Source organism: Ahaetulla prasina, chromosome 12 (assembly GCF_028640845.1).
Source record: "Ahaetulla prasina isolate Xishuangbanna chromosome 12, ASM2864084v1, whole genome shotgun sequence".
Lineage (NCBI taxonomy): Eukaryota > Metazoa > Chordata > Lepidosauria > Squamata > Colubridae > Ahaetulla > Ahaetulla prasina.
In genome coordinates, this window is record NC_080550.1 from 29,347,787 (window position 1) to 29,371,344 (window position 23,558).

Genomic DNA, 23,558 nt, shown 5'->3' on the forward strand with positions numbered 1-23,558 from the left:
GGAATTTGCTATTCAGAAAACGGAACAGCTGCCAACTGGGATAACTCAGAAGTGGTATCTCTCTCTCCCTCTGTGTGTGCGTGCGTGTGTGTGTGTGTGTGTGTGTGTGTGTGTGTGTGTGTGTAGGAAATAAACCAAACACCTAGTTATGAATGCCTGCTAAGGTCACCTTCAGAGCAGAAACAGCCTGTCTCTGAATCTAGACTCTGGAGAACACAATTGGGAAAGTTTTCCGAAGCACATACCCTAATTATTGTGAGTTTCCAGATGGCTGCAGGGAAACAGAACGGCGACTGGTATATTTGTTTGATCCAACATGGTCCCTATGCTATGCAGCCAAAATACGATGGGACTTGTTTTCTTTTAATCTGCCCAAGAGCACATGCTCTCTGAGCAGATTAAAATGCACGACAACCACCAACAATAATCACACACACACACACACACACCCAAAATTACAAAGCTGTTCTAGGCGTTGAAGTTTTTCCCAATTTATAGAATGAGGAATAGCTGCCAAAAAGTGGCAGGCAGAAAGGTTTGACTGAACAAATTTGTACCCCTGGCTTGAATTCCAAAAAGGCAGAGAACGAATATATTTTTCTCCAGGAAACTAAAAAGCAGCAGTAAGTTTTGGGGCTTATCAAACGGTTGTGCTTGAAGAAGCAAATTAGCATTTCCTCTCTGTGAAGGAATGGATAACTGCCAAGGAACGGATTTGCAGAGACACAGAGCACAGGGTAAAAAGGTCAAGTTGGGGGGGAAAAAGCAGTGGTTAATCTCAAAAACATAATCTTTTTCCAATTACAAGTCAGATACTGGCTTCTGAATGCCGGTGGGAACTTGTTTGAAAAGTAATTCCTTGAGTTTAATAACCACATTTGAGATAAAGACTAAATAAACCATCCACGTAAATTGATCTTTCTCATGTTGTTTTACTCCCGTCTGTTTTTTCCTTTCTGCATGACCTTGTAAGGGATTTGCCTCACCCCTCCGTTTTCAACATCCTTAACAGATTTGTGCTTTCATTTTTCCCTGTGCAACAAAATTTCATTTTAATGTATGCCGATTAGTGGTCATTCAAAGTGACAATAAAGTTATTCCATTCCATATCATTCCATTCCATTCCTGTCCTGTCCTGTCCTATTCCGTTCTATTCCTAATTCCATTTCATTCCAATATTCTGTTCTATCCTATCCTATCCTATTTGTCCAGGGAGGAACCATAGCGTCTCTCTAGGACAGAGGTGGGCAAGAATGGCCCCTTTTATGATTTGTGGACTGCAACTCCCAGAATTCCTGAGCCAGCCATGGCTCAGGAATTCTGGGAGTTGAAGTCCACAAGTCATAAAGGGGCCATGGTTCCCTACCTCTGCTCTAGGAAGATGACTTTATCCCAGTCTGAATCTTTTATTTAGGGAACTCTGCTTAATGCAAAACTCAATACCACTTTCTTGTTACGCAAAGCCTTCACTTCCCAAAGCAACTGGCCTAGTTTCCTTCTGAAACCTCTAAGGAAGAGCAACAAGCTACCCTCTCTTCAGTCCCAGATTTTCAAGCTTCTCCATGGCCCTCATCGAGGTTGCTCTGAATATTTCTCAGAGGTTTGGGCATTTTTCTGGACTTTCAGCTCCCCAAACTGAATGGAGCCATTTCCTTCCCAGGCCTTGGAACTAAAACTGGTGGACATTTAAAGGACAGTGCAGCCCTTACCGATCAGATTCTGAATTATTTTTCAGAATTTCTGAAGGACTACTGGGATTGCTCCCCAATTTCTCACTGGGGTTTTGAAGAGCTTCCTGGTGAGACTTGAAATAGGAGCCCAAAACGGGCTCACCCACCAGCTCTGAGTATCTATGGAGATCCTCAGTCATCAAGGTCATGGTTGTCCCAAGGGTGCTTTTTCAAAAGGCAACTTGTCGTGTCCCCCTCCCCCTCCGATGACCAGGTCTAGGAAGTCCGTATCCAGCGTGGCCACGAAGCCTCTGCAGCTTTGCCAAATTCCTTTCAGATTTCTCAGGGCAGGCAGGAATCCAAGTTGTGACTTCAGCAAACCAGATGAGACTTTGCTTGACTCAAAAAGTTGCTTGACTCAAGCTGATCCTTTATATAGACTGTGGGGTGTGGCTCCATGACTCAGCACTTATCAAGACCTGCCCCTACCTTCCTTCTGCTGACGTCGCCTCTCAGATCTCCGGAAGCGGGGATCCGTCCACTGTGAATTCTCTTCCTCTGGATCTGCTGCCGGTAATTCCAGCACGTGGCTGGCTCCCTGCTCACACGCTGTAGGAGTGAGGTTTGTTTGTTCATTCCCGACATTCTGTCCGGGCATGGGGCCAGGGCTGGGGGCTGGATGCATGCCAGGCCGTTCCTCTTCATTATCAGACTCTGAATCTGATAGCAGGCCCGGAAGGCGACAGGAGGGGCCCGGCTGAGGAGAGGAGGGAGGACGAGGCACAACACAACTGGACTGTTTTTCCTTGAAGACATTTCGCTTCTCATCCAAGCAGCTCTACAACATTTCCAAAGAAAATGCTGAGAAAGTCCAGTTGCCTTTTGCAAAAAGCACTTTTGGGTCTTAAAACAGAATTTAAGGTGATCAGTTCAATCAAAAGGAGCTCCTTGGATGAGAAGCGAAACGTTTTCAAGGAAAAACAAAGTGGAGTTGCCTTTGGAAAAAGCACCTTGGGGACACCAGCTTTGCGGAAACTCAAACAGGCACTTATCTGCCTATTGTATCATCTTCTTTTAACAACCCCATAATCCCTTGAGGGGTGGAGTCTGGGCAACTGAATGGAACTAGCAGAGTGTTCTAGTGGCCAGATGCCCTTCCTGACGCCAATGTGGAGCTTTGTTCAGCAGATATATTCTCATTGTGCCCAGAGAGAGAAATATCTGCCTCTACCTAGGATCGAACTCACAGCCTCCTGATTGTGAGGTGAGAGCTCCACCTCTAGGCCACCACACCACTCCTATCTGCCTATTGTATGTGTATCTTAATACAACTCTGCTGTTTTACAATCCTGTGAAATGTTTTAAGGTTTAAATGTTTTGCAACAAAAAGCAATTTATAACACGGTCCTTGTCCCCTGCTATTTGAATGGAGCAACTGAATGCAAAGGAAAGAGGCCGAACTTACCTCACCTCTTCGCCAGCAAAGTCAAACACTTTGGTGACAGTGATTTTGTTGCTCTCAGTTTCCTTTGGTTCCCCTTGAGACTTGCACATATTCTTCTCATCGGCTGACTAAGCAAAAGAGGAAATAAAAAAATAAAAAAGACACATTTGTTTGAGCGTTGGAAGTACCTCAGGCGCTTTCAATGCATGCAACATATTAAATAGTTTAGACCTTCCACTCATCTACAATGTGATTTGCTAAGGTTTTGTCTTAGCTGGGCTTTATGATCCATTGTTGGTTTAGCACAATACGGGTAGTCTTTGACTTACAATCATTCCTTTTAGCGATTGTTTGAAGTTACAGCGTGTCTGAAGTTACAGTGGCACTGAAAAAAGTGACTTATGACCGTTTTTCACACTTACAACCATTGCAGCATCCCCAGGGTCATGTGATGAGAATTCAGCAACTGGCATAGATTTATGACAATTGTAATATCCCGGGGTCAGGGGACCATCTTTTGCAACTTTCTGACGAGCAAAGTCCATGGGGAAGCCAGATTCACTTAACAACCGTGCGACTAACTTAACAATTGCAGTGGTTCACTTAACAGCTGTGGCAAGAAAGGTCGTAAAACGGGGCAAACTCACTTAATGACCGTCTTGCTTAGCAATGGAAGTGTTGGGCTCAATTGTGGTCGAGAACCACCTGTATGTAAATCCATCTTGGATTATTCAGTAAAACCTGATCAAAAGAAAACATAGTTTAGTGAGGTACAAGAATGTCGTTCTCTTGTCAGTAGTTGCAATGGGCTGTGCGAATAACCTTGTGGGACAGGAAAAGGAGGGCTGAGATGGAGGAAGGATCTCTGAAAGAGACCTTTCCGAGTTCTCTGGAAAGTAAAGGCGAGGGAAGGTGGGTGGGAGCGTGCTTTCAGATTCTGTTACTTAGAAATTTATAATAAAAGAGGTAATTAATGTTCACAGTCTGGGCTTCCTGTCTGGGTTACCTCAGAGGGCTGACAATACGGGGCCCTCACTTAATGACAAGTGGTTCAGCGACCGTTCAAACTTACAACAGGGCTGAATGAGAGACAGTTATGAGCAGTGTCCTGGGGCCACGTGATAACCATTTGCAACCTTCTTCGACAACTTCCTGCAAGCAGTCAACGGAGAAGCTGGCAGGAGCTCACAAATGGCTGCCACATGATTGTCTCTGCTTAACAACCTGTGATTTGCTTAGTGAGGGCAACCGGGAGAGCCACAATGTCCGTCACTAAGTGGCGGGTCATGTGACATTGTGCTTTCCAACTGTGTCCCTCCACTCCCCATTGCCATAATTAACCAAATATTGCCTGAAGTCCTTCCTTGTAAATTCAACCCAGCTTTTCAATCACATTTTGTTTGATGAAACCCAGCAAATCTCATTCCTAGTTTTTACAGTTTCAGGTCCTTCCTGCCCATGTACAGAAGCACAGAGGCAGCTGCTCGGAAAACTTATTTTCAGCGAAAATGTGTCTGCATGGAGGGATTGTTACAGATCAAAGTCTCATTCTCATCACTCCTTACCATTTCATTACCATAACAGAAGAGCACTGAAAGGGACATTGTTATATGGTTCTAACAACCTGAAGTTGTTATTATACAAACCTCAAGTGATAAGACAAAGGCCCAACATTCTCACAGCCACTTTAAATTCAGTAAAAGTTGAGGTAGAAGGTAGGTATTTCTGGCTAATAAGATAGTTCTTGAGTTATGATTGTAATGGACCCTGCCCATTACGGTCATAAACCATGACAGTTGTAAGAACTGGTTGCGGCCTGGGAACGGGCCACGGCTGGGGCTTTGGACCGTGTCGTGCCTTTGCGGCCTCCGACCCAGCGTAGATCTCAATTGGCTCCCTGGTTTTCCGAGGAGCTGAGAGAGATGAAACGCTGGAGAAGACGCCTAGAGAGTACTTGGAGGTCTAGCCGTTCCGAGGCTGATCGGACACTAGTGAGGTCTTATACTAAGACCTACCTAGTGGCAATGAGGGAGGCGAAACGTTCCTACGTTTCCACCCTCGTTGCATCGGCAGATAACCGCCCGGCCGCCTTGTTTTGGGTGACCCGTTCCCTTCTTCATCAAGGGGGACGGGATGACCCCTTACAGGGACGAGCTGAGGAGTTTAACAGTTATCTATACGATAAAATCGTTCAACTTCGGGATAGTTTGGACCAAGATTGCGATGATCCAACCGAGATGACAGAGTCGCGTCTTGTTGAGGTTATTTGGGATGAGTTTGATTCTGTGGCTCTCGAGGACGTGGACAGGTTGCTGGGGAGGTTACATGCAACTACATGTTTACTGGACCCGTGTCCTTCCTGGTTAGTGCTGGCTGCTCAGGAAGTGACACGAGGCTGGCTCCAGGGGATTATAAATGCTTCTTTGGTGGAAGGGGTTTTCCCCGCCGCCTTGAAAGAGGCGGTGGTGAGACCTCTCCTCAAGAAGCCTTCCCTGGACCCAGCTATTTTGGGAAATTATCGTCCAGTCTCCAACCTTCGCTTTGTGGCGAAGGTTGTAGAGAGTGTGGTTGCATGGCAGCTCCCTCGGCACCTGGAGGAAGCTGTCTATCTAGACCCGTTCCAGTCCGGCTTCCAACCCGGTTATAGCATGGAGACGGCTTTGGTCACATTGGTGGATGACCTCTGGAGGGCCAGGGCCAGGGGTTGTTCCTCTGCCTTGGTCCTATTAGATCTCTCAGCAGCTTTTGATACCATCAACCATGGTATCCTGCTGCGCCGGTTGGAGGGATTGGGAGTGGGGGGCACCGTTTATCGGTGGTTCTCCTCCTATCTCTCTGACCGGTTGCAGACGGTGTTGACAGGGGGGCAGAGGTCATCCTCGAGGCGCCTCACTTGTGGGGTGCCCCAGGGGTCGATTCTCTCGCCTACCCTGTTCAACATCTATATGAAGCCACTGGGCGAGGTCATCAGTGGTTTCGGGGTGAGTTATCATCTGTACGCTGATGATACTCAGCTGTACTTTTCCACCCCGGACCACCCCAACGAAGCGGTCGAAGTGCTGTCCCGGTGTTTGGAGGCTGTACGGGTCTGGATGGGGAGAAACAGACTCAAGCTCAATCCCTCCAAGACGGAGTGGCTGTGGATGCCGGCACCCCGGTACAGTCAGCTGCATCCACAGCTGACTGTCGGGGGCGAGTTAGTGGCCCCAAAGGAGGTGGTTCACAACTTGGGCGTCCTCCTGGATGGACGGCTGTCCTTTGATGAACATCTGGCAGCCGTCTCCAGGAGGGCCTTTCACCAAGTTCGCTTGGTTCGCCTTCCTTGACCGGAATGCCTTATGCACGGTCACTCACACTCTGGTTACATCTAGGTTGGATTACTGCAATGCTCTCTACATGGGGCTGCCCTTGAGGTGCACCCGGAGGCTACAGTTAGTCCAGAATAGTAGTAGTAGTAACGGGAGCCGCTCATGGCTCCCACGTAACATCACTACTCCGTAGTCTGCACTGGCTTCCTGTGGTTTTTCGGGTGCGCTTCAAGATCTTGGTTACCACCTTTAAAGCGCTCCATGGCTTAGGACCCGGGTACTTACGAGACCGCCTGCTGTTAGCCTTTGCCTCCCACCGACCCGTACGCTCTCACAGAGAGGGTCTCCTCAGGGTGCCGTCCGCCAAACAGTGTCGGCTGGCGGCCACCAGGAGTAGGGCCTTCTCTGTTGGAGAATCGACGCTCTGGAATGAACTCCCCCCTGGCCTACGTCAAGTGCCTGATCTTCGGACGTTCCGTTGTGAGCTCAAAACACACTTATTCAAGCGGGACTGGCATAATAGTGTTGGATTTTAAATTTGGGGTTTTGCTAATATTTTAAAATTTTAAAATCTAAATTTTTAATTATCAGCCTTTTATAATCTGCTATGTTTTAAATGTTGTTTTAATTGTATATATTTTGTGTTTTACCTTTGGCTGTACACCGCCCTGAGTCCTTCGGGAGAAGGGCGGTATAAAAATTTAATAAATAATAATAATAATAATAATAATAATAAACTGGATCATCCATGTGACCGATCTGATTTTGCAATCTTTTTTCCCCCCAGCGGTCATAAAGTGTAAGCTGTGGCCATTAAGTGAAATAGTGGCTTCCTATGGGCTGGTTTTGCTGAAAACCAGAAGTAAAATGCCAGATTTTGGCAAAACGACTGTAAAATGGTGGGAAGCTGTTCCACTGGTTAATTGTCCACATAGTTAGAAAGTTTCTCCTTAATTGCAGGTTGCTTCTCTCTTTGGTTAGTTTCCATCGTTTCTTGTCCTGCCTTCACATGCTTTGGAGAATAGGTTGATGTGAGCCCCTCTTCTTTGTGGCAGCCCCGCAAATAGAAGGAATACTGCTATCATGTTGCCCCTAATTCTTCTTTTCTTTAGACTAGCCAGACCCAAAACGGCAGCCATTCTTCATATGGTTTAGTCTCCAGGCCTTTCATCATCTTAGTTACTCTTCTCTGAACTTTTTCCAAAGTCCCAACAGCTTTTTTGTAGTATGGTGACCAAATTGGTTGCAGTATTCCAGATATGGCCTTACTAGGTTTTGTAAAGTGGCACTAAGACATCACGTGATCTTGATTCTATGCCTCTAAATGAGGGCTGGAAGTTCTCTTTGCAGTGTCCGAGATTCCAGGATACCTTCTGGATTCTCTTTAGTACTAGTTTCATTCATCTTGCCCAGCTCCATAGGGTTTAATAGTTTCTTTACGACCATACGGGAAGCCATTAATCCAAATTCTAAACAAACGTTATCATAGATTAGAGCCGGGGGTGGGCTGCTGGGGGTTCTCAGAGCTAAGATTCTGTGCAGTTCGAAGAACCCCCAAATCCCACTCCTGGCTGGCCCTGCCCACCCCACCCATTTTGGATGCGGGTAAGTGCAGGGTGCACACAGAGGCTCGGGGAAGGAGAAAAATGGGTCTACCGGAAGTACGGGAAGGCCGGAAACAGGCCCGTTTCCTGCCTTGAGAGGGCCTCTGGAGCCTGGGGAAGCTGTTTTTGCCCTATTGGAGGCTCGAGGAAAGCCTCAGGAGCCCGGGGAGGGCAAAAATGACACACACACCCCACCGTGGTGCAGGAGGCCGACTAGGCCATGCCCACCCAGCAACTGGGCAGAGAACTTCTTGCTAAAATTTTGGAAGCCCACCCGACTAGAGCAAACAGCTAGTGTGGCTATGAAATCAGGAGAGATTTAGCTGTCTCCCCTTCTCCTGCATCCACAATAGATGTGATCCTGATGGAAGCCATGATGGGTTTAAGAAAACCATCAATTCAAATAAAGGGAAGGGAATAAAGCAAGTTTTGTAAGGCATTCACTGCTAAGGCCATTACCCAGAATTCACCTCAAAGTGCTGGAACAATTGGCTATACTTCATGGCCAAACAATTCATGGTTAGTACCAAATTTATCATGTTGTGAGAATATACAAGTGCAGATCTTTTTAAGCCAATTAACCTAATTAGGACAATACTCTCAATGCAGTGGTGCTTAAAATACCATTCAGGAATGCACTAATGGCTTGTCAGAACTCTAGTTCTCATATTTATTCCTATAATCTTTCTAGGGGAAATTAACTACATTATATCTTCATTCACAAATCAAATTACATATTTTTATTATGGTCTTTGATCAGCCTTTTATTATTAAAAAAAATACAATTAAAAAGAGAACAATTTAATATAACAATTAATATTTTTTGTATTAAAGAGCTACGGTGGTGCAGTGGTTAGAGTGCAGTACTGCAGGCTACTTCTGCTGATCACCGGCTGCCAGCAGTTTGGCAGATTGAATCTCACCAGGCTCCAGGTTGACTTAGCCTTCTGTCCTTCCGAGGTCGGTAAAATGAGGAGCCAGATGGTTGGGGGCAAGAGGCTGACTCTGAAAACTGTTTAGAGTGGGCTGTAAAGCACTGTGAAGCTGTCTATAAGTTTAAGTGCTATTGTTATTGCTAGTTTTTAGGGAAAGGGAAAAAAAGTGACAATAAAACAGCATGTTAAAATGTTTGTGCAATTATGTGACTTGGTAAAAAAAATGGCCACCTGAGGCTTAGAGTCCCTTAAAAATAGTACACGAAATTTATCTGCATGGCCCTCGTATTTGGAAATGACTGATGCAATCAAAAACCAAGCCAAGCCTAAGTAGGACAATACAGATAAGTCCTCGAGTTATGACAATTGAGCCCAAGATTTATGTTGCTATATGAAACATTGGTTAAATGAGTTTTGCCCCATTTTACAAGCTTTCTTGCCGGAGTTGTTAAGTGAATTACTTCAGTTGTTAGGTTAATAACATGGTTGTTAAGTGAATCTGGATTCCCCCTTGACTTTGCTTGTCAGAAGTTTGCAGAAGTGACCCGGACGCTGCAACCGTCATAAGTATGAACCAGTTACTATCAATCTCAATTTTGATCATGCGACCATAGGGGTGCTGCAACAGTCTTAAGGGCCTCTGGTGGCTCAGCAGACTAAGTCTGTCTGTTATTAACACAGCTGCTTGCAATTACTGCAAGTTCAAGTCCCACCAGGCCCAAGGTTGACTCAGCCTTCCATCCTTTATAAGGTAGGTAAAATGAGGACCCAGATTGTTGGGGGGCAATAAGTTGACTTTGTATATAAATATTTGTATATACAAATGGATGAAGACTATTGCTTAACACAATGTAAGCCGCCCTGAGTCTTCGGAGAAGGGCGGGATATAAATTCAAATTTAAAAAAAAGTGTGAAAAACTGTCATAAGACTTTTTTTCAGTGCCTTTGAACTAATTCAGTGTCACTAAATTAATTGTTGTAAGTCGAGGGCTACCTATACTATCCATGTAGCAATGGTTAAAATATCATTCAGGAGTTGACTAAGGACTTGCCAGAATCCTAGCAAGAATCTTTCTATGGGAGATGAAAAGACACCATTTCAACTGAATTACATTATTTTCATTCATATAATTTCATATAGCCTTAAATCCTTTTATTGTTAACCCTTTTATCATCCACAAAGGTCTCTATTTTGAGTTAACATCCTTTTAAACTAAACTAACCTTCTGATTATGATGGTGAAGGGGTAACGTCAACATACATGGACAGAAATACAGCTTATTGTAGTTCGGATGATTTCGGAGACCTTTGATTAAAGATTTGTTGAAATCCAGTCATATTCTTTGGAGCAAGGAGATACATAATTGAACAAACCGTAATGGAAATTTTCCTTTTTGTTTCAAACAGCGCTGTCTGAATGGCAATTTTCTCCTTACCGTGTGTTTCTGGTTGCAGGGAGCTGGTTCTGCAGAAATGACTTTGGGTTTCTGGCCAACATCACTGAGAAAGCTGGCCCACAATGCCTCCTCCTTTTTTCTTTCCTCGTTTTCGTTTATATGCGTGTTATGACTTTCTCCCGGTTCACTGTCCTCGTCGCTTTTATTGTCTTTCGAAGATTCTCCTTCAGCCACGTCTAAGAAAAGCCTGCCTTGTTTCTTTCTTTTCCTAGGGAAAAAGTCTATCGTTATCGGCAAATAAATTACCATTCAAGAACCTAAAATGGTGGCAAAGATTATTTGGGAGTCCTGGGAAACAACCAGAAGCGACTGCAGGGTTTGGCTAAAAAAAGTGAAGATGGCTGCGAGAACAGCACAACTGAGGTGCCACTCCTTGTGGTCGCCATGTTGATTTTTTTTAACAACATCCTGTGGACACACCTTGTGCCTGTGAGCAATCTGGTGTTAAGTAGAAAGGGCAACAGGTAAGGCACTATTGGCATTTTATACGGGCAAGAAAAGGAAACAATTTTTGAAATATGGGCTAAGACAATTAGTTTATACCTGGGTTTATATAGGTAGACCTCGACTTATGACTACAATTGAGCCCAAAATTTGGGTTACTAAGTGAGACATTTGTTAAGTGAATTTTGTTTTAATTTACAACCTTTCTTGCCACAGTTGTTAAGTGAATCACTCCAGTTGTCAAGTTGGTAACCCAGTTGTTAAATGAATCTTGCTTGTCAGAAGGATCTCAAAAGGGGATCACGTGACGCTGGGACACTGCAACCATCATAAATATGAGACAGTTTTGCCAAGCATCTGAATTTTGTTCATGTGCCTATGGGGACGCTGGTATGGCTGTAAGTGTGAAAAACGGTTATAAGTCACTTGTTTCAGTGCCCTTGTAACTTTGAATGGTCACTAAGTGAAGTGTTATAAATTGAGGACTACCTGTACATGGGCTACTTTAACTCCCAGAATTCCTCAGCTAAACATGCTGAATATAGTGCTATTCATGCTGGCTGGGGAATTCTGGGAGTTGAAGTCTGCATGTCTTAAAGTGGCCAAGGTTAGGAAACCCTGGTTTATACTAATCCCAAAGAGATAACAGGCCTATCTCAAAGCTAATCCCAAGCTTGACCAGAATTGATGCGAGTCTTCACACAGCTCTTCATCTCTTTCGATGAAACTGCTCTCCTTATTCATCACCGGGGCCGGGATAGCTCAGGCAATAGAGAAGCCTGTTATTAAAAACACAGAGCCTGCAATTACTGCAGGTTCGAGCCCAGCCCAAGGTTGACTCAGCCTTCCATCCTTTATAAGGTAGGTAAAATGAGGACCCAGATTGTTGGGGGGGCAATAAGTTGACTTTGTAAAAAAATATACAAATAGAATGAGACTATTGCCTTATAAGCCGCCCTGAGTCTTCGGAGAAGGGCGGGGTATAAATGTAAACAAAAAAAAATCACTTTCTACAAATAAAACACCTCATTGAAAAAATACAGTTTTAGACAGAATCTCAAAAAGGAAGCAAAACAATATATTCTTGTCTTTCTTTTCCTCTTATGCAAATTCCCTCTTATGCTTACCGAGGTGCGATTCCTTTAGCGTCCTTTTTGCATTTCTTCCAGTCTGGCGGCTGCTGCTTCTGCTCCTCTACTTCTTCTTCTTCTTTTATCAGCTCACTGACATCATCTTCACTGTATTCTTCCCCTGCATCAACACAACCCAAAAGGTACAGGTTGTCACTAGGAAGGTGGGGGGACTGTGTGTTACCCAAGCAGCCAAGCCTGAGCAAAAAGGGAGCACTCTCATTGGAGGGAAAGCTGAAAAAGAATCCACCAACGAAGCTTTTATCCTTCATCTATCTTTCGGCAAACCGGAGATACGCAGGGCCAGCGGGGGTGCTGCAAAATTTGAAAAAAAAAACCCCGTTTCTTGGTTTCTTTCTCCATCCTGTTGATTTAAAAATATGAAAACAGCAGCAATAAGAAAGTACGTCGCCAGCCTCGGTCTTGAGAAGTAGCTGCTTGTGACTCCATGCCACCCTCAAGAACCATGGCTCTCATTGGTCTAGTGGGGTGCCTAGAAACCAGGGGCCTTGGAGTTCTAGTTGCACCTTAGGCATGACAGCTGCCTGGGTGACTTTGAGCCAATCACCAGGAGACTCACCAGGTGAGTTGTAGTCCTGCCTTAGCATGAAAGCCAGTCCAGCTCAGTCCAACCCATTTCACAAGGTTGCTGTTGGGGGCAAAATAAGTGGAGCAAGGAATATTAGGAATGCTTGCTGCCTTGAATTATTTATTTAAAAAGATTGGATAATTTTTTTTAAAAAAAGTGCTTTCATATAGAACAGCTCTTTCCATTATTCTAATTACAAAACAGTGTTTCTTAACCTTGGGTGCTTGAAGATGTGTGGACTTGAAATCCCAGAATTTCCCAGCCAGCATGAAAAACACCATGCTAGGCAGATTGCACCAAAAAATCCCCATTGGACTCAGTTTAAGATAGCAGAAAATTCTTCAATTGCCCAAGAAATGCAATTGCCAAGAAAGAAATGCACCTCCTAAGATTACAGTTCAGGATAAAGAGTGAAATGGGAGAACTGTACAAACACCAGAGCACTACAAATAAAATAAGTAAAAACACTGAGTACAGAGACTTTCTATTCAGGAGTCCCAATTCATAACATCACTAATAAAAAGCTGCCAAAAGAAAATCCAATGAAGGCTCCGTCTCCTGCTTTAGGATTCACATTGGGAGCAAAGCTAGGGTTGATCCTGTGAAAATAGGCTGTTTTATCTTGGATGGGAGACCACCAGGAAACCCCCAAAGAAAAGCTCTGCAGTCAGAAGGAAGGTCTGGGAAATCTCCATCCCATCCCAAAGCAAGCAGCATCGCCAGAAGTCTGGCTGCAGGGAACTTTTACCTTTCCAGGGCACTTAGAAGGGAAGGGAGCCAGCAGTTCCTGCAAAGACTACACCAGGGGTTTTCAAACTTGGCAGCTTTAAGTTGGAGGCGAATCATTGGCCCCAATGGAGAGGGTGCGCAATCTGGGTGTTCTCCTGGATGGACGGTTGTCCTTTGAAGATCACGTGGCGACCATCTCCAGGAGAGCTTTTTACCAGGTTCGCCTGGTCCGCCAGTTGCGCCCCTTTCTAGACCGGGATGCCTTATGCACGGTCACTCATGCCCTCGTCACTTCTCGCCTGGACTACTGCAATGCTCTCTACATGGGGCTCCCCTTGAGGTGCACCCGGAGACTTCAGTTGGTTCAGAATGCAGCCGCGCGGGTGATAGAGGGAGCCACTCGTGGCTCCCATATAACACCGATCCTGCACAGGCTGCCCTGGCTACCTGTGGTTTTCCGAGTGCACTTCAAGGTGCTGGTTACCACCTTTAAAGCGCTCCATGGCATAGGACCGGGATACCTTCGGGACCGCCTTCTGCCACCACATGCCTCCCACCGGCCGGTACGCTCTCATAGAGAGGGTCTCCTCAGGGTGCCGTCAGCCAAACAGTGCAGGCTGGCGACCCCCCGGGGGAGAGCCTTCTCTGTGGGGGCACCTACCCTCTGGAATGAGCTTCCCCCAGGACTTCGACAACTTCCTGACCTCCGGACCTTTCGCCGCGAGCTGAAGACACATCTATTCTTTCGAGCAGGACTGGCTTAAACGGGGTTTTTTTAAATATGGATTTTAGTGGGGTTTATTTTATATTTTGTATTGTATTTTAAATTTTAGGCCATTGAATAAGTTTTTTAAAGAGTGTTTTTATTGTAATATATTGCATTATTTTATCTGCCTGTTCACCGCCCTGAGTCCTTCGGGAGAAGGGCGGTATAAAAATTAAATTATTATTATTATTATTAAGGCAAGGGTGACTTCAACTCCCAGAATTCCATGCCCAGGAAAGCTTGCCGACTTTATAGTTTGCTGCGCAGGGAATTCTGGGAGTCGAAGTCTCCCGGCTTTAAAGTTTCCGAGACACGCGGATCTATTATTTCATGCAGCCGATGAAAAGCGGTGCCGGCCTGCAATCAGGCGAGCAGAAACGGTTAGGGTGGTACATCCCTGGGCCATCCCGTGTTCCCCCCTCCTCCAGCAACCCGCGTTGGAATCGCCCATCAGAAGCGTTGCCGGGCCGATGTCACGTGACACCCTCAGCGCGTAGCCCGGATGTTGGGAGCCTCCGGACAGGCCTTGACCCGGAGGCTTCGCCATCCTGCGCCGCGTGCCCAAACCGCCTGCCCGCGGGTAGCGACGCGCTCTCTCCGAGGCCGGGAGTCCCCACCTGAGGGCAGGTAATCCTCGTCCTCCTCCGACGAAAAATCCTCCGAATCGGACATGGCTCTTCCGGCGCGACTCCGATCTTACAGATCACGCCCCGAGGCGACAACCCGGAAGTACACGCCCCCAGATCCTTTCTCCCGGAAGTAATTCCGGGCCCTACAGCACAAGCCTGCGGAAGACCTTTCTGCGCCTTTGGTGAACGGGAAGAGTTGATTATTTGAACGTTTTTAGTATTTGACCGATCCAGGCGTACGTATTCGGCGATAATTACGCCCGGACTCGCAAGAAAGACCGGTCAAGGAAAAAAAGGCGCTGCAAAAGAAGAAGTTGGGCTACTTGAGGTCCAGAAAGCCTGGAAAGATTCGGATGGCAAAGGCTACGAGAGCTTCGCGGGCCTTTGCGGGGTAACGAACGTATTGCGGGTGACCTTCCAGCCGTCGGTGAATTAACAGCTCCCGGCATCCTTCTTTCAACGGGAAGAATGGGCTTCTGGGTAGTGTAGTTTTCAAAGGGAAGGATGGAAAAAGAAGTTATTTTTTTAAACCGCAGAGCGCCGCGATCCTAGAGCGGCCGTAGCAGGCGGAAAGCGGCCCTTACCGGAAGTGCGTGTGGCGCCGCTCTGGGCGCTTTCCTCTCTGGCTTCGGCAACGGGATGCCGCGGCTGAGGCGGCGGGATGGCGGAAGGCGGCGGGGCGTCTCCGCCCGACTCCGGCGGCCTCTTGCAGCAGATCCTGAGCCTCCGCTTGATCCCGCGGCTGGGCAACGCCACCAGCCCCGCCTGCGCCGCCGCCCTCTGCCACTTCACAGGTAGGAGCTCCCTGGCTGGGGATACGACACCGCCCACCATCCCCTCCCGGTTGCCCGGAGCCTCTGGAGACTCACCTGGTCCTCGGCTCGTACCTGCAGGGGGAGGGGGGGAAAGGCCCAGACCGTCGCGGGGGGGGGCGGGTGTCTTTCCTGCCGAAGGGTGGGAGGAAACTGACCATCCCCCTCCGCGGGGAATCATGGGTGTTGGAGTCTGGAGGGCCCCAGAGCAGGAGCCTCCAACCTTAGCCACTTTAAGCCTGGAGGACTTCAACTCCCAGAATTCCCCAGCCAGCTTTGCTTTCTGGCAGTTGAGGTCCCCCTTGCCTTGAAGTTGGCAGCTGGGCAGGGAATTCTGGGAGTTGAAGTCCTCCAGGCTTAAAGTGGCTAAGGTTGGAGACAGACCCCTGCCCCACTCAGGTAACACAGAACGGCTACTCCGTTCTTTTTTGTTCTCTGGAGTCAAATTGGCATCACTCCCACAATCTAAACCAGGTAACATCAAACCTTATCTGAGGTTTTCGGTGTCTTGTTTTGGGGGTGGGGTGGGGGGGCAGTTTTCAGAAACAGCATTTACAACTGCTTCCATTTCTCCTTCTCCTGCCTCCCCATTTCTGCCCATTTGGCCATCCTGCACTGCCCCGCCCCCACAGCTGGCCTTTGCCCTCCTCCTGGGCTCACCTGCCTGGCCCTCCTGGAGGCAGCTGCTGCTGCCACCTGTCCAACCTTCCTGGAGCCCTGCCAAGGCTTCCGGGAAACAAGGTCTTAAGCATTTTTGATAGCCCGACATTAGGTGCCATGAACATACTTCAGGTTTTCAATTCAGTTCAAACCTTTATTGTCAGAGTGCAACATGTGTACTATGAGATTGGCTGAGCCTCCCTTCGTGCATCCCCCCTCCAACACAATACAACTCACAGTGAAAGACAGAAAGCCCTTATCCCAGTGAATCCTGCTAACAATCCTATTGCACCTTGTGGATTTATTGTACATCAAGCCAGCCCCGCAATGGTACTATGTTGTTATAGTTATTTCTCACTCAGCCCATGGATTAAAACTGTTCTTCAGCCTGTTTGTGCGGCTGGCTATGCTTTTCTATCTCCTTCTCGATGGCAGGAGGATAAAGAAGTGACCAGGGATCACTGAGAATTTTCCTCACTCTTCTAAGGCAGCGAGCCTTAGCAATCTCGTCTAGTGGTATCAGGGGACAGGCCATGATGTTTTGTGCTGTGCTCACAAATACTCATGCACTACACAATACTACACAAATACTCATCATACTTCAGGTTTTCCTATCTCAGATACTATTGGTTGGCTCCTATTTGGAAGGAAGAGTTATATATAATATCACATCATTAATCAAACATCAATGAGAAATGTAGATCATAGTTTGAACTGAGCACCGCTTCCAACTCTCGCTAGCAAAATTACAGCTGTAGATATAGTTAGTTAAGGTTCTTTTGAGTTGGATAAAAGAGCAGACATATCTGATAGTGGACGAAGGGGACTGAGAAAATAGCTGCAATCTATTAGTATATTTCAGCCCTCTTGTCCACCGTCCCAACTCGGTCAGTTAGAAAAGAAAGATTGTACCCATGGTTAGCCAAAGGTACATTTTACTATTTCCAAGAAGTATTTCTAGCAGGACTGCCAGATTCTGGAACAGCCATTCGTCTGGTAAACTCGCAAGATTTGTTTTTCTCGCCATATACATGTATACATCCGAACTAGACTGTGTTGTTTCTCTGTGTCATACAATGTATAAAACCATAGATTTTAGCATCTTTCTCATATCGAGATTGTATCTGCATTTGTGGCCACCATGCAGTGTCCATTCCTTGACTACTAAGTTCCTGCTTGGTTTTTAATCCTCCTTTTTCATTCAAAATATTTTTATATCTTACAATTTTTTTCATATTAATAATATTAGGATGTATCAATGCTTCCATTGTGGAAAGCCCGACTGGTATTTTCAAGTACTGTTGTTCTTTAATTTTAAGCCATACTAGTAACAGTGCATCTCTAATAATATCTAATAACGTCTTTGAAAGTAACTATGTATCTTATTCTTCCCATACCATAAAAAAGTATACCAACCTAGTTAAAGGTCATGTCCTTCTAAAGTTAATAGTATTTTATGCCTCAAATAGATGCATTCTTTCAGCCACGTAAATATTGAGGCCTGGTAGTACAATTCCCAATCTGGCAGCCCAAATCCCCTTCTTTTTTGGAGTCTTGCAACATATTCAAACCTATTCTTGCTTTTTTCCCTAGCCAAATATATCTTAATATTATTTTATTTAGTTCTTCAAAATATTTTTCCCCAATTTTATTGGAATTGTTTAGAATAAATATAATAGTCTTCGTAAAATATTCATTTTTCTAGTAGCTATTTTTCCTGTTAATGACAGTTGCAGATCTTTCTATTTCTCCAAAAACTAGTTTAATTTGTTGCATCAGTTTCATATAATTGTCCTCTTTAATTGTTGCACATTTTGCTGTTAACTGTATTCCTAGGTACTTCACTTTTTAAACTATCTATATATCAATTCTTTCCATCAATACTCTTTTGTGTATCTGAGATTTTTAACTAAAATCTTTGTCTTGTCATTTTCAGTCCTGCAACTTTCCCCATATTCTTCTATCTTTCTGATTAACTTTGGTCCAGTTTCTGATAGGTCTTCTAATATAAAGACCAAGCCATCTGCAAACACATGTAGCTTCTATTTCTCTTTTTTTATTTCCATTCCTTTTATTTCTTCATCTTGTTGAATATTTCTGGCTAACACTTCCAGAATTAGTATAAATAGCAGAGGGGACAGTGGACATCCCTGTCTGGTACCTTTTTTAATATCAAAGTTCTCTGTCATGTCCCCATTTACCATCACCTTCAAAATTTCGTTTTTAATGTATGCTGATTAGTGTACATTCAAAATTGCAATAAAGTTTTAAGTCTACTTAAGGCAAGTGGTTACAGAAGAGGCAAAGCTGGATCTGGGGTTTTCACACCCAAAGAATATGGTTAACTTTTCCCTTGTTCCCATCCAACACCCCACCATGTGTCCAATTAGGTGCTAACAAATTGTATGGGTAACGGTCCCTGTCTTCGCAGGCTGGATGGTTTTGCATTCCTTCGTGTGACCTTGGAAGGGTCAGTGATCCACAAGGCGTGATGCATAGTTTTGTTTCATCATGCTGACCCTCCCCCTATCCCACCCTGCCGATCTTTCCCCCTTCCCCATGGCAGGCTGACAGCAAGGAATGCATAATGTAGCTGAATGACAGTCCTGACACCCTCCCACTTTTCACCCCAGCAGCCTCCAGGTTGGGCTGTAGCAGCCTCTGACCTGTCCACAGAGGACTTGCTGCTTCCTGCCAGCTTCCCCATTGACACTGTGGAAAGCCGGCAGGAAGTCAGCTACTTCCTCACTCCACAAGCTCTGCTTAATGATGGTCCCTGAGCCTGCCAGGTTTGCCATTGCTTACTGATGGAAATTTCAGTCCCAATGACCAGTGTTAAACTGAGGAATACCTGTACACCAAAGTGGCTCACTAAAAGTGAGGTACCAGGAAAGACGTACAGGTAGTTCTTAACATATGAGCTTAATGGAGCCTGCTACTGACCCAATTTTACAGCTTTTTTTGCAGCGATCATTAAGCAAATGCAGCAATGGTTAAGTGAGCCCATGGTTTGCTATTGCTTCTGCTTTTGCCAAAAAGCATAAAATGCAATAAAGTGACCACAGGATGTTGCAAAGGGCAGTTAATGCTGGTTGGGGAATTCTGGGAGTTGAAGTTGAACGCATCTTGAATTTGCCAAGATTGAGAGACACTGGTCTAACCTGACTGGAATGTGGAATACCCTCCAGAACAAATCTCCTCCATCTGGAAGCTTCACCTTCTGGAATTCCCGGTTCTTCTGTCAGTTTCAAACTGTTGGAGGGTCCACCTAAGAAAAGCTAATTATGTTGCCACTTTGGAGAAATGGCTTGATCTTTGCTATGGGGAAAGCAACCACTGGAGCAGGGGTCTCCAACCTTGGCAACTTTAAGACTTGTGGACTTCAACTCCCAGAGTTCTTTGGGAGTTGAAATCCACAAGTCTTAAAGTTGCCAAGGTTGGAGACCCCTGCACTGGAAGGTTATTGGTGAAAGTCATTCCAAGGTTGTCCTTCTGAGCTCTTCTTCCCTCCTCTCCCAACTGCAGAGATGTGGTATGGAGTCTTCCTGTGGGCACTGGTATCGTCTCTCTTCTTCCACATTCCTGCAGGACTACTGTCTCTTTTCACTCTCCGGAGGCACCGATATGGCAGGTTCATGCCAGTGAGCATCTTCCTGATGGGCCTCGTTGGGCCGTTAGCTGCCGGGACCTTAACAAGTAGGTTGATTCTGGCAGGATTTGTTGGGTAGAGTTCTGGATCCTAGCAGGGGAAAGGTCTGGTTTACATGTCCCCCATTATGATCATACGTCAAGAACTACCTGTATTTGGGGAGAAATACCCCAAAGGTATGTGTCAGGCCAGTGAATATATTCTTTCTCCCGCCCCCCCTTTCCTGTACAGGTGCTGCAATTGCCGGCGTCTACCGAGCTGCTGGGAAGAAGATGATCCCCTTTGAGGCTCTGACTTGGGGAGTGGGACAGACCTTCTGCGTGGTGATGATTTCCTTCTTACGGATTTTGGCTACTCTTTAGCCCCTTCCCCCCTTGGTCCTGGAAGACCACCGCTAGAGAATCACGGAACAGGAGCTTCAAAAGTGTGAGAAAGACCACAAAATAGTTACGTGCAATACCTTTTTGAAAGAAAGAGAGCTTTGCAACAGCTTCGCTTAACTTGAGGTTGACTTGTTGAGAAGAAACCTTGCCCTGGATTGAGGCAAGGGGTCTCCCTGAAGGACCTCCCTCATCTAAGGTCAGCCAGCCAGTCAAGAGAGTGGTAGATCCTTCTACGCATCATCATCATCATCATCATCATCATCACTGACTTGGCTGCTTTCAATGTCCGCATTGTGATATTGTTGGAGGGATTGTCCTCGGGCTAAGAATAAGAAGAATGACCTACAAGGAAATGTGGAAATGTTCGTACTCACTGCTGTTGGTGAACGAGTGTTCAGGCGCCAGGTCTCAAACGAAAACTGATTCTGTGTTCATAAGTTGTGACATTTTTGTAACCTCAAGTGCCAACCTGAGCGTTTCTGTTTTTCTTTTTTTTAAAGTATGGTTATCTGATTTAGGTTGTGGGAGTGATGCCGATTTGACTCCAGAGAAGAAAAAAGAACGGGGTAACCATTCTGTTACCTGAGTGGGGTTTCTACGGGGGAGGGGATGCTTCACCCTGATGGTTTGAAGCTTTTCCTAGGGGAAAATGGGAAGGGGAGGCAGCCCGAGCAGCCGCATCAACCTGCCCCCTCCGATGGGAAGCGTTCGGCCTCCCTATTAGTGCTGAGTCCAAGAAAGAAAATTCTTTACTGCTACCTCAAGCGCACAGGACATATTTAAAATGTAATTTTGCTGGCAGGTGGTTTTACTGCAGGGGGCAGAGGAGTGGAGGCAAGGCCCGGAAACGCATTTTGAAACCTGGGAGGCTCTCTCTTAATTCGCTTCTGGTGGACTCCCAGAGAAACTGTGGGAAATTGTACAATTGATTGCTGGCTGGATTCGAAGGAAGGAAGGAAAGAAGGAAGAAGTGGCTGCACTTTTGGATATGCTTGTCTAGGAATCCTCCATTCCCTGCAGGCAAGAGGCTCGGATTGCTTTGGGGACCTCACAAGTGCCTGGGCGCAATGTTGCCCACCCTCCTGGGATCAGTTTTGCAACCCACCAGTGCCCTTTCTCAGTGGCAGCCATGCACTGTTGCCCAGGAGCTCACCAGTCTGCCTCACGGAGGCAGATCCCAGTATATTTACCCCAAGAGCATGAGAGGATTCATTTGCTGGGACTGAGGGAGGGAGGACATGTCCTTTAGGACTCAGATGGGACATACATGGTTAGACTGCCTCATTTATCAGGAATTTGACACCATCCCTCTCTCTCTCCCCAAAAGGTCCTGTCTCTGCACCCCACTTCTCCCCATCTCAATGCTTGTGAAGCCTCCTGGATGATTATCGGGGTGTCTTCTGAAACCCAATTTTCTCTGAGCTCGATTAATCCTTTTTTTAAAAAAAAAGAAATAAGTGCTGTGGACCACAGGCAGGCTACCTGCAAGCATTCCCCCTCCCCCATTTTTATCACTGTGAAGGATTCCCTCAATTGACCTGGTCAAATATGAGGTGTGTGTGAGCTTTTCCCCTCCATTTTACGAAAGGACACATGCCAAAAACGTGGTTTGTATCTTGACATAGGAGGCTTAACACAGCCCAGGGAAGCTTGCCTTGGCTCACAGGTGATGGGGCTCACCCTGCTTTGCCATATTCCCACTCACTGTGCCCCCTCCCCTAATTTAAGTGCATCTTACTGCTCTCGCAAGCTTGCCCATCAATACATTTTAAACAGTAAAGACTTAAAATGTGTGATTGTTCTCATTTTTAATGTATGGGTCGTGATTAAGTGGCCAGAATGTCAGAAAAAAAATTGTGATCTTTCAAACACTTGTCACTTTTGATGTGTTCCAGAACTGGTTGAATGTGATCACCCCACCTCTATGATCGTCCTTCCTTTGGCAAATTGCTCTCTTAGCTCTCTTATTTTATACTTTCACTTTAGTTTTGCCAGGCCTTTCTAACTTCCTTCTTGAGCCAGATGCTTGAGGAGGTAAAAACTGTCTTTTTCCCTCAGCCTCCTGAATTCACTTGATTGTTTGCCCTTGGTGGTTGGAATCCTAGCTTTAGTGAGCATGAAAGGATCAACCAAGTCAGGAAGAATTAAATCTGCAATCTCATTATTACCCAGCAGCAGGGAGCTTGGTGAAACTTGAAAAAAATAAAGAGTGAAAGCCCACTCAGACTCATCCAAATGCTAAGAACAGGATTGGCTGTTCCATTCACTGCCTTTACCAAATATCTACATTTACGAACACATTGACTTGCAATGGAGAAGGAGAGTCTCTCTCCCCCCCTCTCTCTCTTCGTACAACGGTGGAGAGGTTTGTTAGGAGCCTCCCACAAACTGGGTTTAAAGGCAGGGCTGATGGACTCCTTCCTTGCAGCAAATTTTTCCTTCGCACACCTGCCAGAGGTGCACCTGTTGTCTTGTTGGCAAATGCCCACAGCGTTTGCATGCCACTGATCCCTGAAACAAATGCAAACCAATCTTTGTACAGGGGGAGAATAAATCTCCCAATACCGGTTTTTATTTTTCTATTGACATTTCTGATTCTAACATTGGTATTTTAGCTAATAAAATCCCAGCTAAGTCTTCTAAACAAAGAGTGCTTTATATCTCATGATTTGGGGCTGTGGGGTTGGGGGTTGGGATTGATTTTAGAAGAACGTGGTTTCCTGCTGGCCGGGGACTTCTGGGAGTTGAAATCTACAAGTCTTAAAATTGCCCAAAATTGGACACTCCTGACTGACATTGTTGGCCAACACTTGTATCAGCACAAGCACAATTTATTTCAAAAAGGGGGAGTTATAAAAAGCTTAGAAGATTAAAAAGATAAACGTACCACGAGTATCTAATGAATGTTTTGGGGAAAAAATAAGTGCATGTTTTTAAAGTCAAGCTCACCTCGGATAACTCCAGTTTCCTTGGCAACATTTCCAAAATTGTCTGCTATCTTTGGGGTTTTTGTTTTCGTTTTTAAAGTTAACTTGGGAGTCCAGCCAAAATCAGATGAGAATAGAATAGAATTTTTTATCGGCCAAGTGTGATTGGACACACAAGGAATTTGTCTTGGTGCATATGCTCTCAGTGTACATAAAATAAAAGATACCTTCATCAAGATACAACACTTACAACACAAATGATGGTCAATATATCAATATAATAATATAAATCATAAGGATTACCAGCAACAAAGTTACAGTCATACAGTCATAAGTGGAAGGAGATGGGTGATGAGAATGATGAGAAGATTAATAGTGCAGATTTAGTAAATAGTTTGACATTGTTGAGGGAATTATTTGTT

General features: G+C 45.6%; 2 protein-coding genes across 4 annotated transcripts in view; one reads left to right on the plus strand and one right to left on the minus strand.

The window, feature by feature from the left end:
• Positions 1–14,905, minus strand: part of CFDP1 (craniofacial development protein 1) — a 35,796-nt gene extending 20,891 nt beyond the window's left edge. Inside the window, exons 1-4 of one of the 2 annotated variants that reach the window (XM_058155245.1) lie at positions 14,694–14,821; positions 11,990–12,113; positions 10,398–10,626; positions 3,141–3,238 (exon numbers count right to left, since the gene is read on the minus strand). In XM_058155245.1, the coding sequence (XP_058011228.1) occupies positions 3,141–3,238; positions 10,398–10,626; positions 11,990–12,113; positions 14,694–14,748 (506 nt within the window). In that variant the 5' untranslated portion in view covers positions 14,749–14,821. Of the gene's footprint in view, positions 1–3,135; positions 3,243–10,397; positions 10,627–11,989; positions 12,114–14,693 lie in introns of both variants that reach the window. The other variant, XM_058155244.1, reaches the window with a different exon arrangement.
• Positions 14,852–22,857, plus strand: TMEM170A (transmembrane protein 170A). 2 transcript variants are annotated; one of them, XM_058155246.1, is made up of 3 exons: positions 14,852–15,499; positions 19,703–19,873; positions 20,058–22,857. In XM_058155246.1, the coding sequence occupies exons 1-3, from the start codon at positions 15,367–15,369 to the stop codon at positions 20,186–20,188; spliced, it is 435 nt and encodes a 144-aa protein (XP_058011229.1). In that variant the 5' UTR covers positions 14,852–15,366; the 3' UTR covers positions 20,189–22,857. The 2 variants fall into 2 exon arrangements, with proteins under 2 accessions (XP_058011229.1, XP_058011230.1); XM_058155247.1 differs by having other exon boundaries at positions 15,003–15,499; positions 19,766–19,873.
• The last annotated feature ends 701 nt before the right edge of the window (positions 22,858–23,558 follow it).

Bases quoted from the DNA above. Each gene is read 5' to 3' on its own strand.
- TMEM170A (XM_058155246.1), top strand. From the start codon at position 15,367: ATGGCGGAAGGCGGCGGGGCGTCTCCGCCCGACTCCGGCGGCCTCTTG. The intron at 15,500-19,702 runs GTAGGAGCTCCC...TCCCAACTGCAG, and splicing joins CGCCCTCTGCCACTTCACAG to AGATGTGGTATGGAGTCTTC. The intron at 19,874-20,057 runs GTAGGTTGATTC...TTTCCTGTACAG, and splicing joins AGCTGCCGGGACCTTAACAA to GTGCTGCAATTGCCGGCGTC.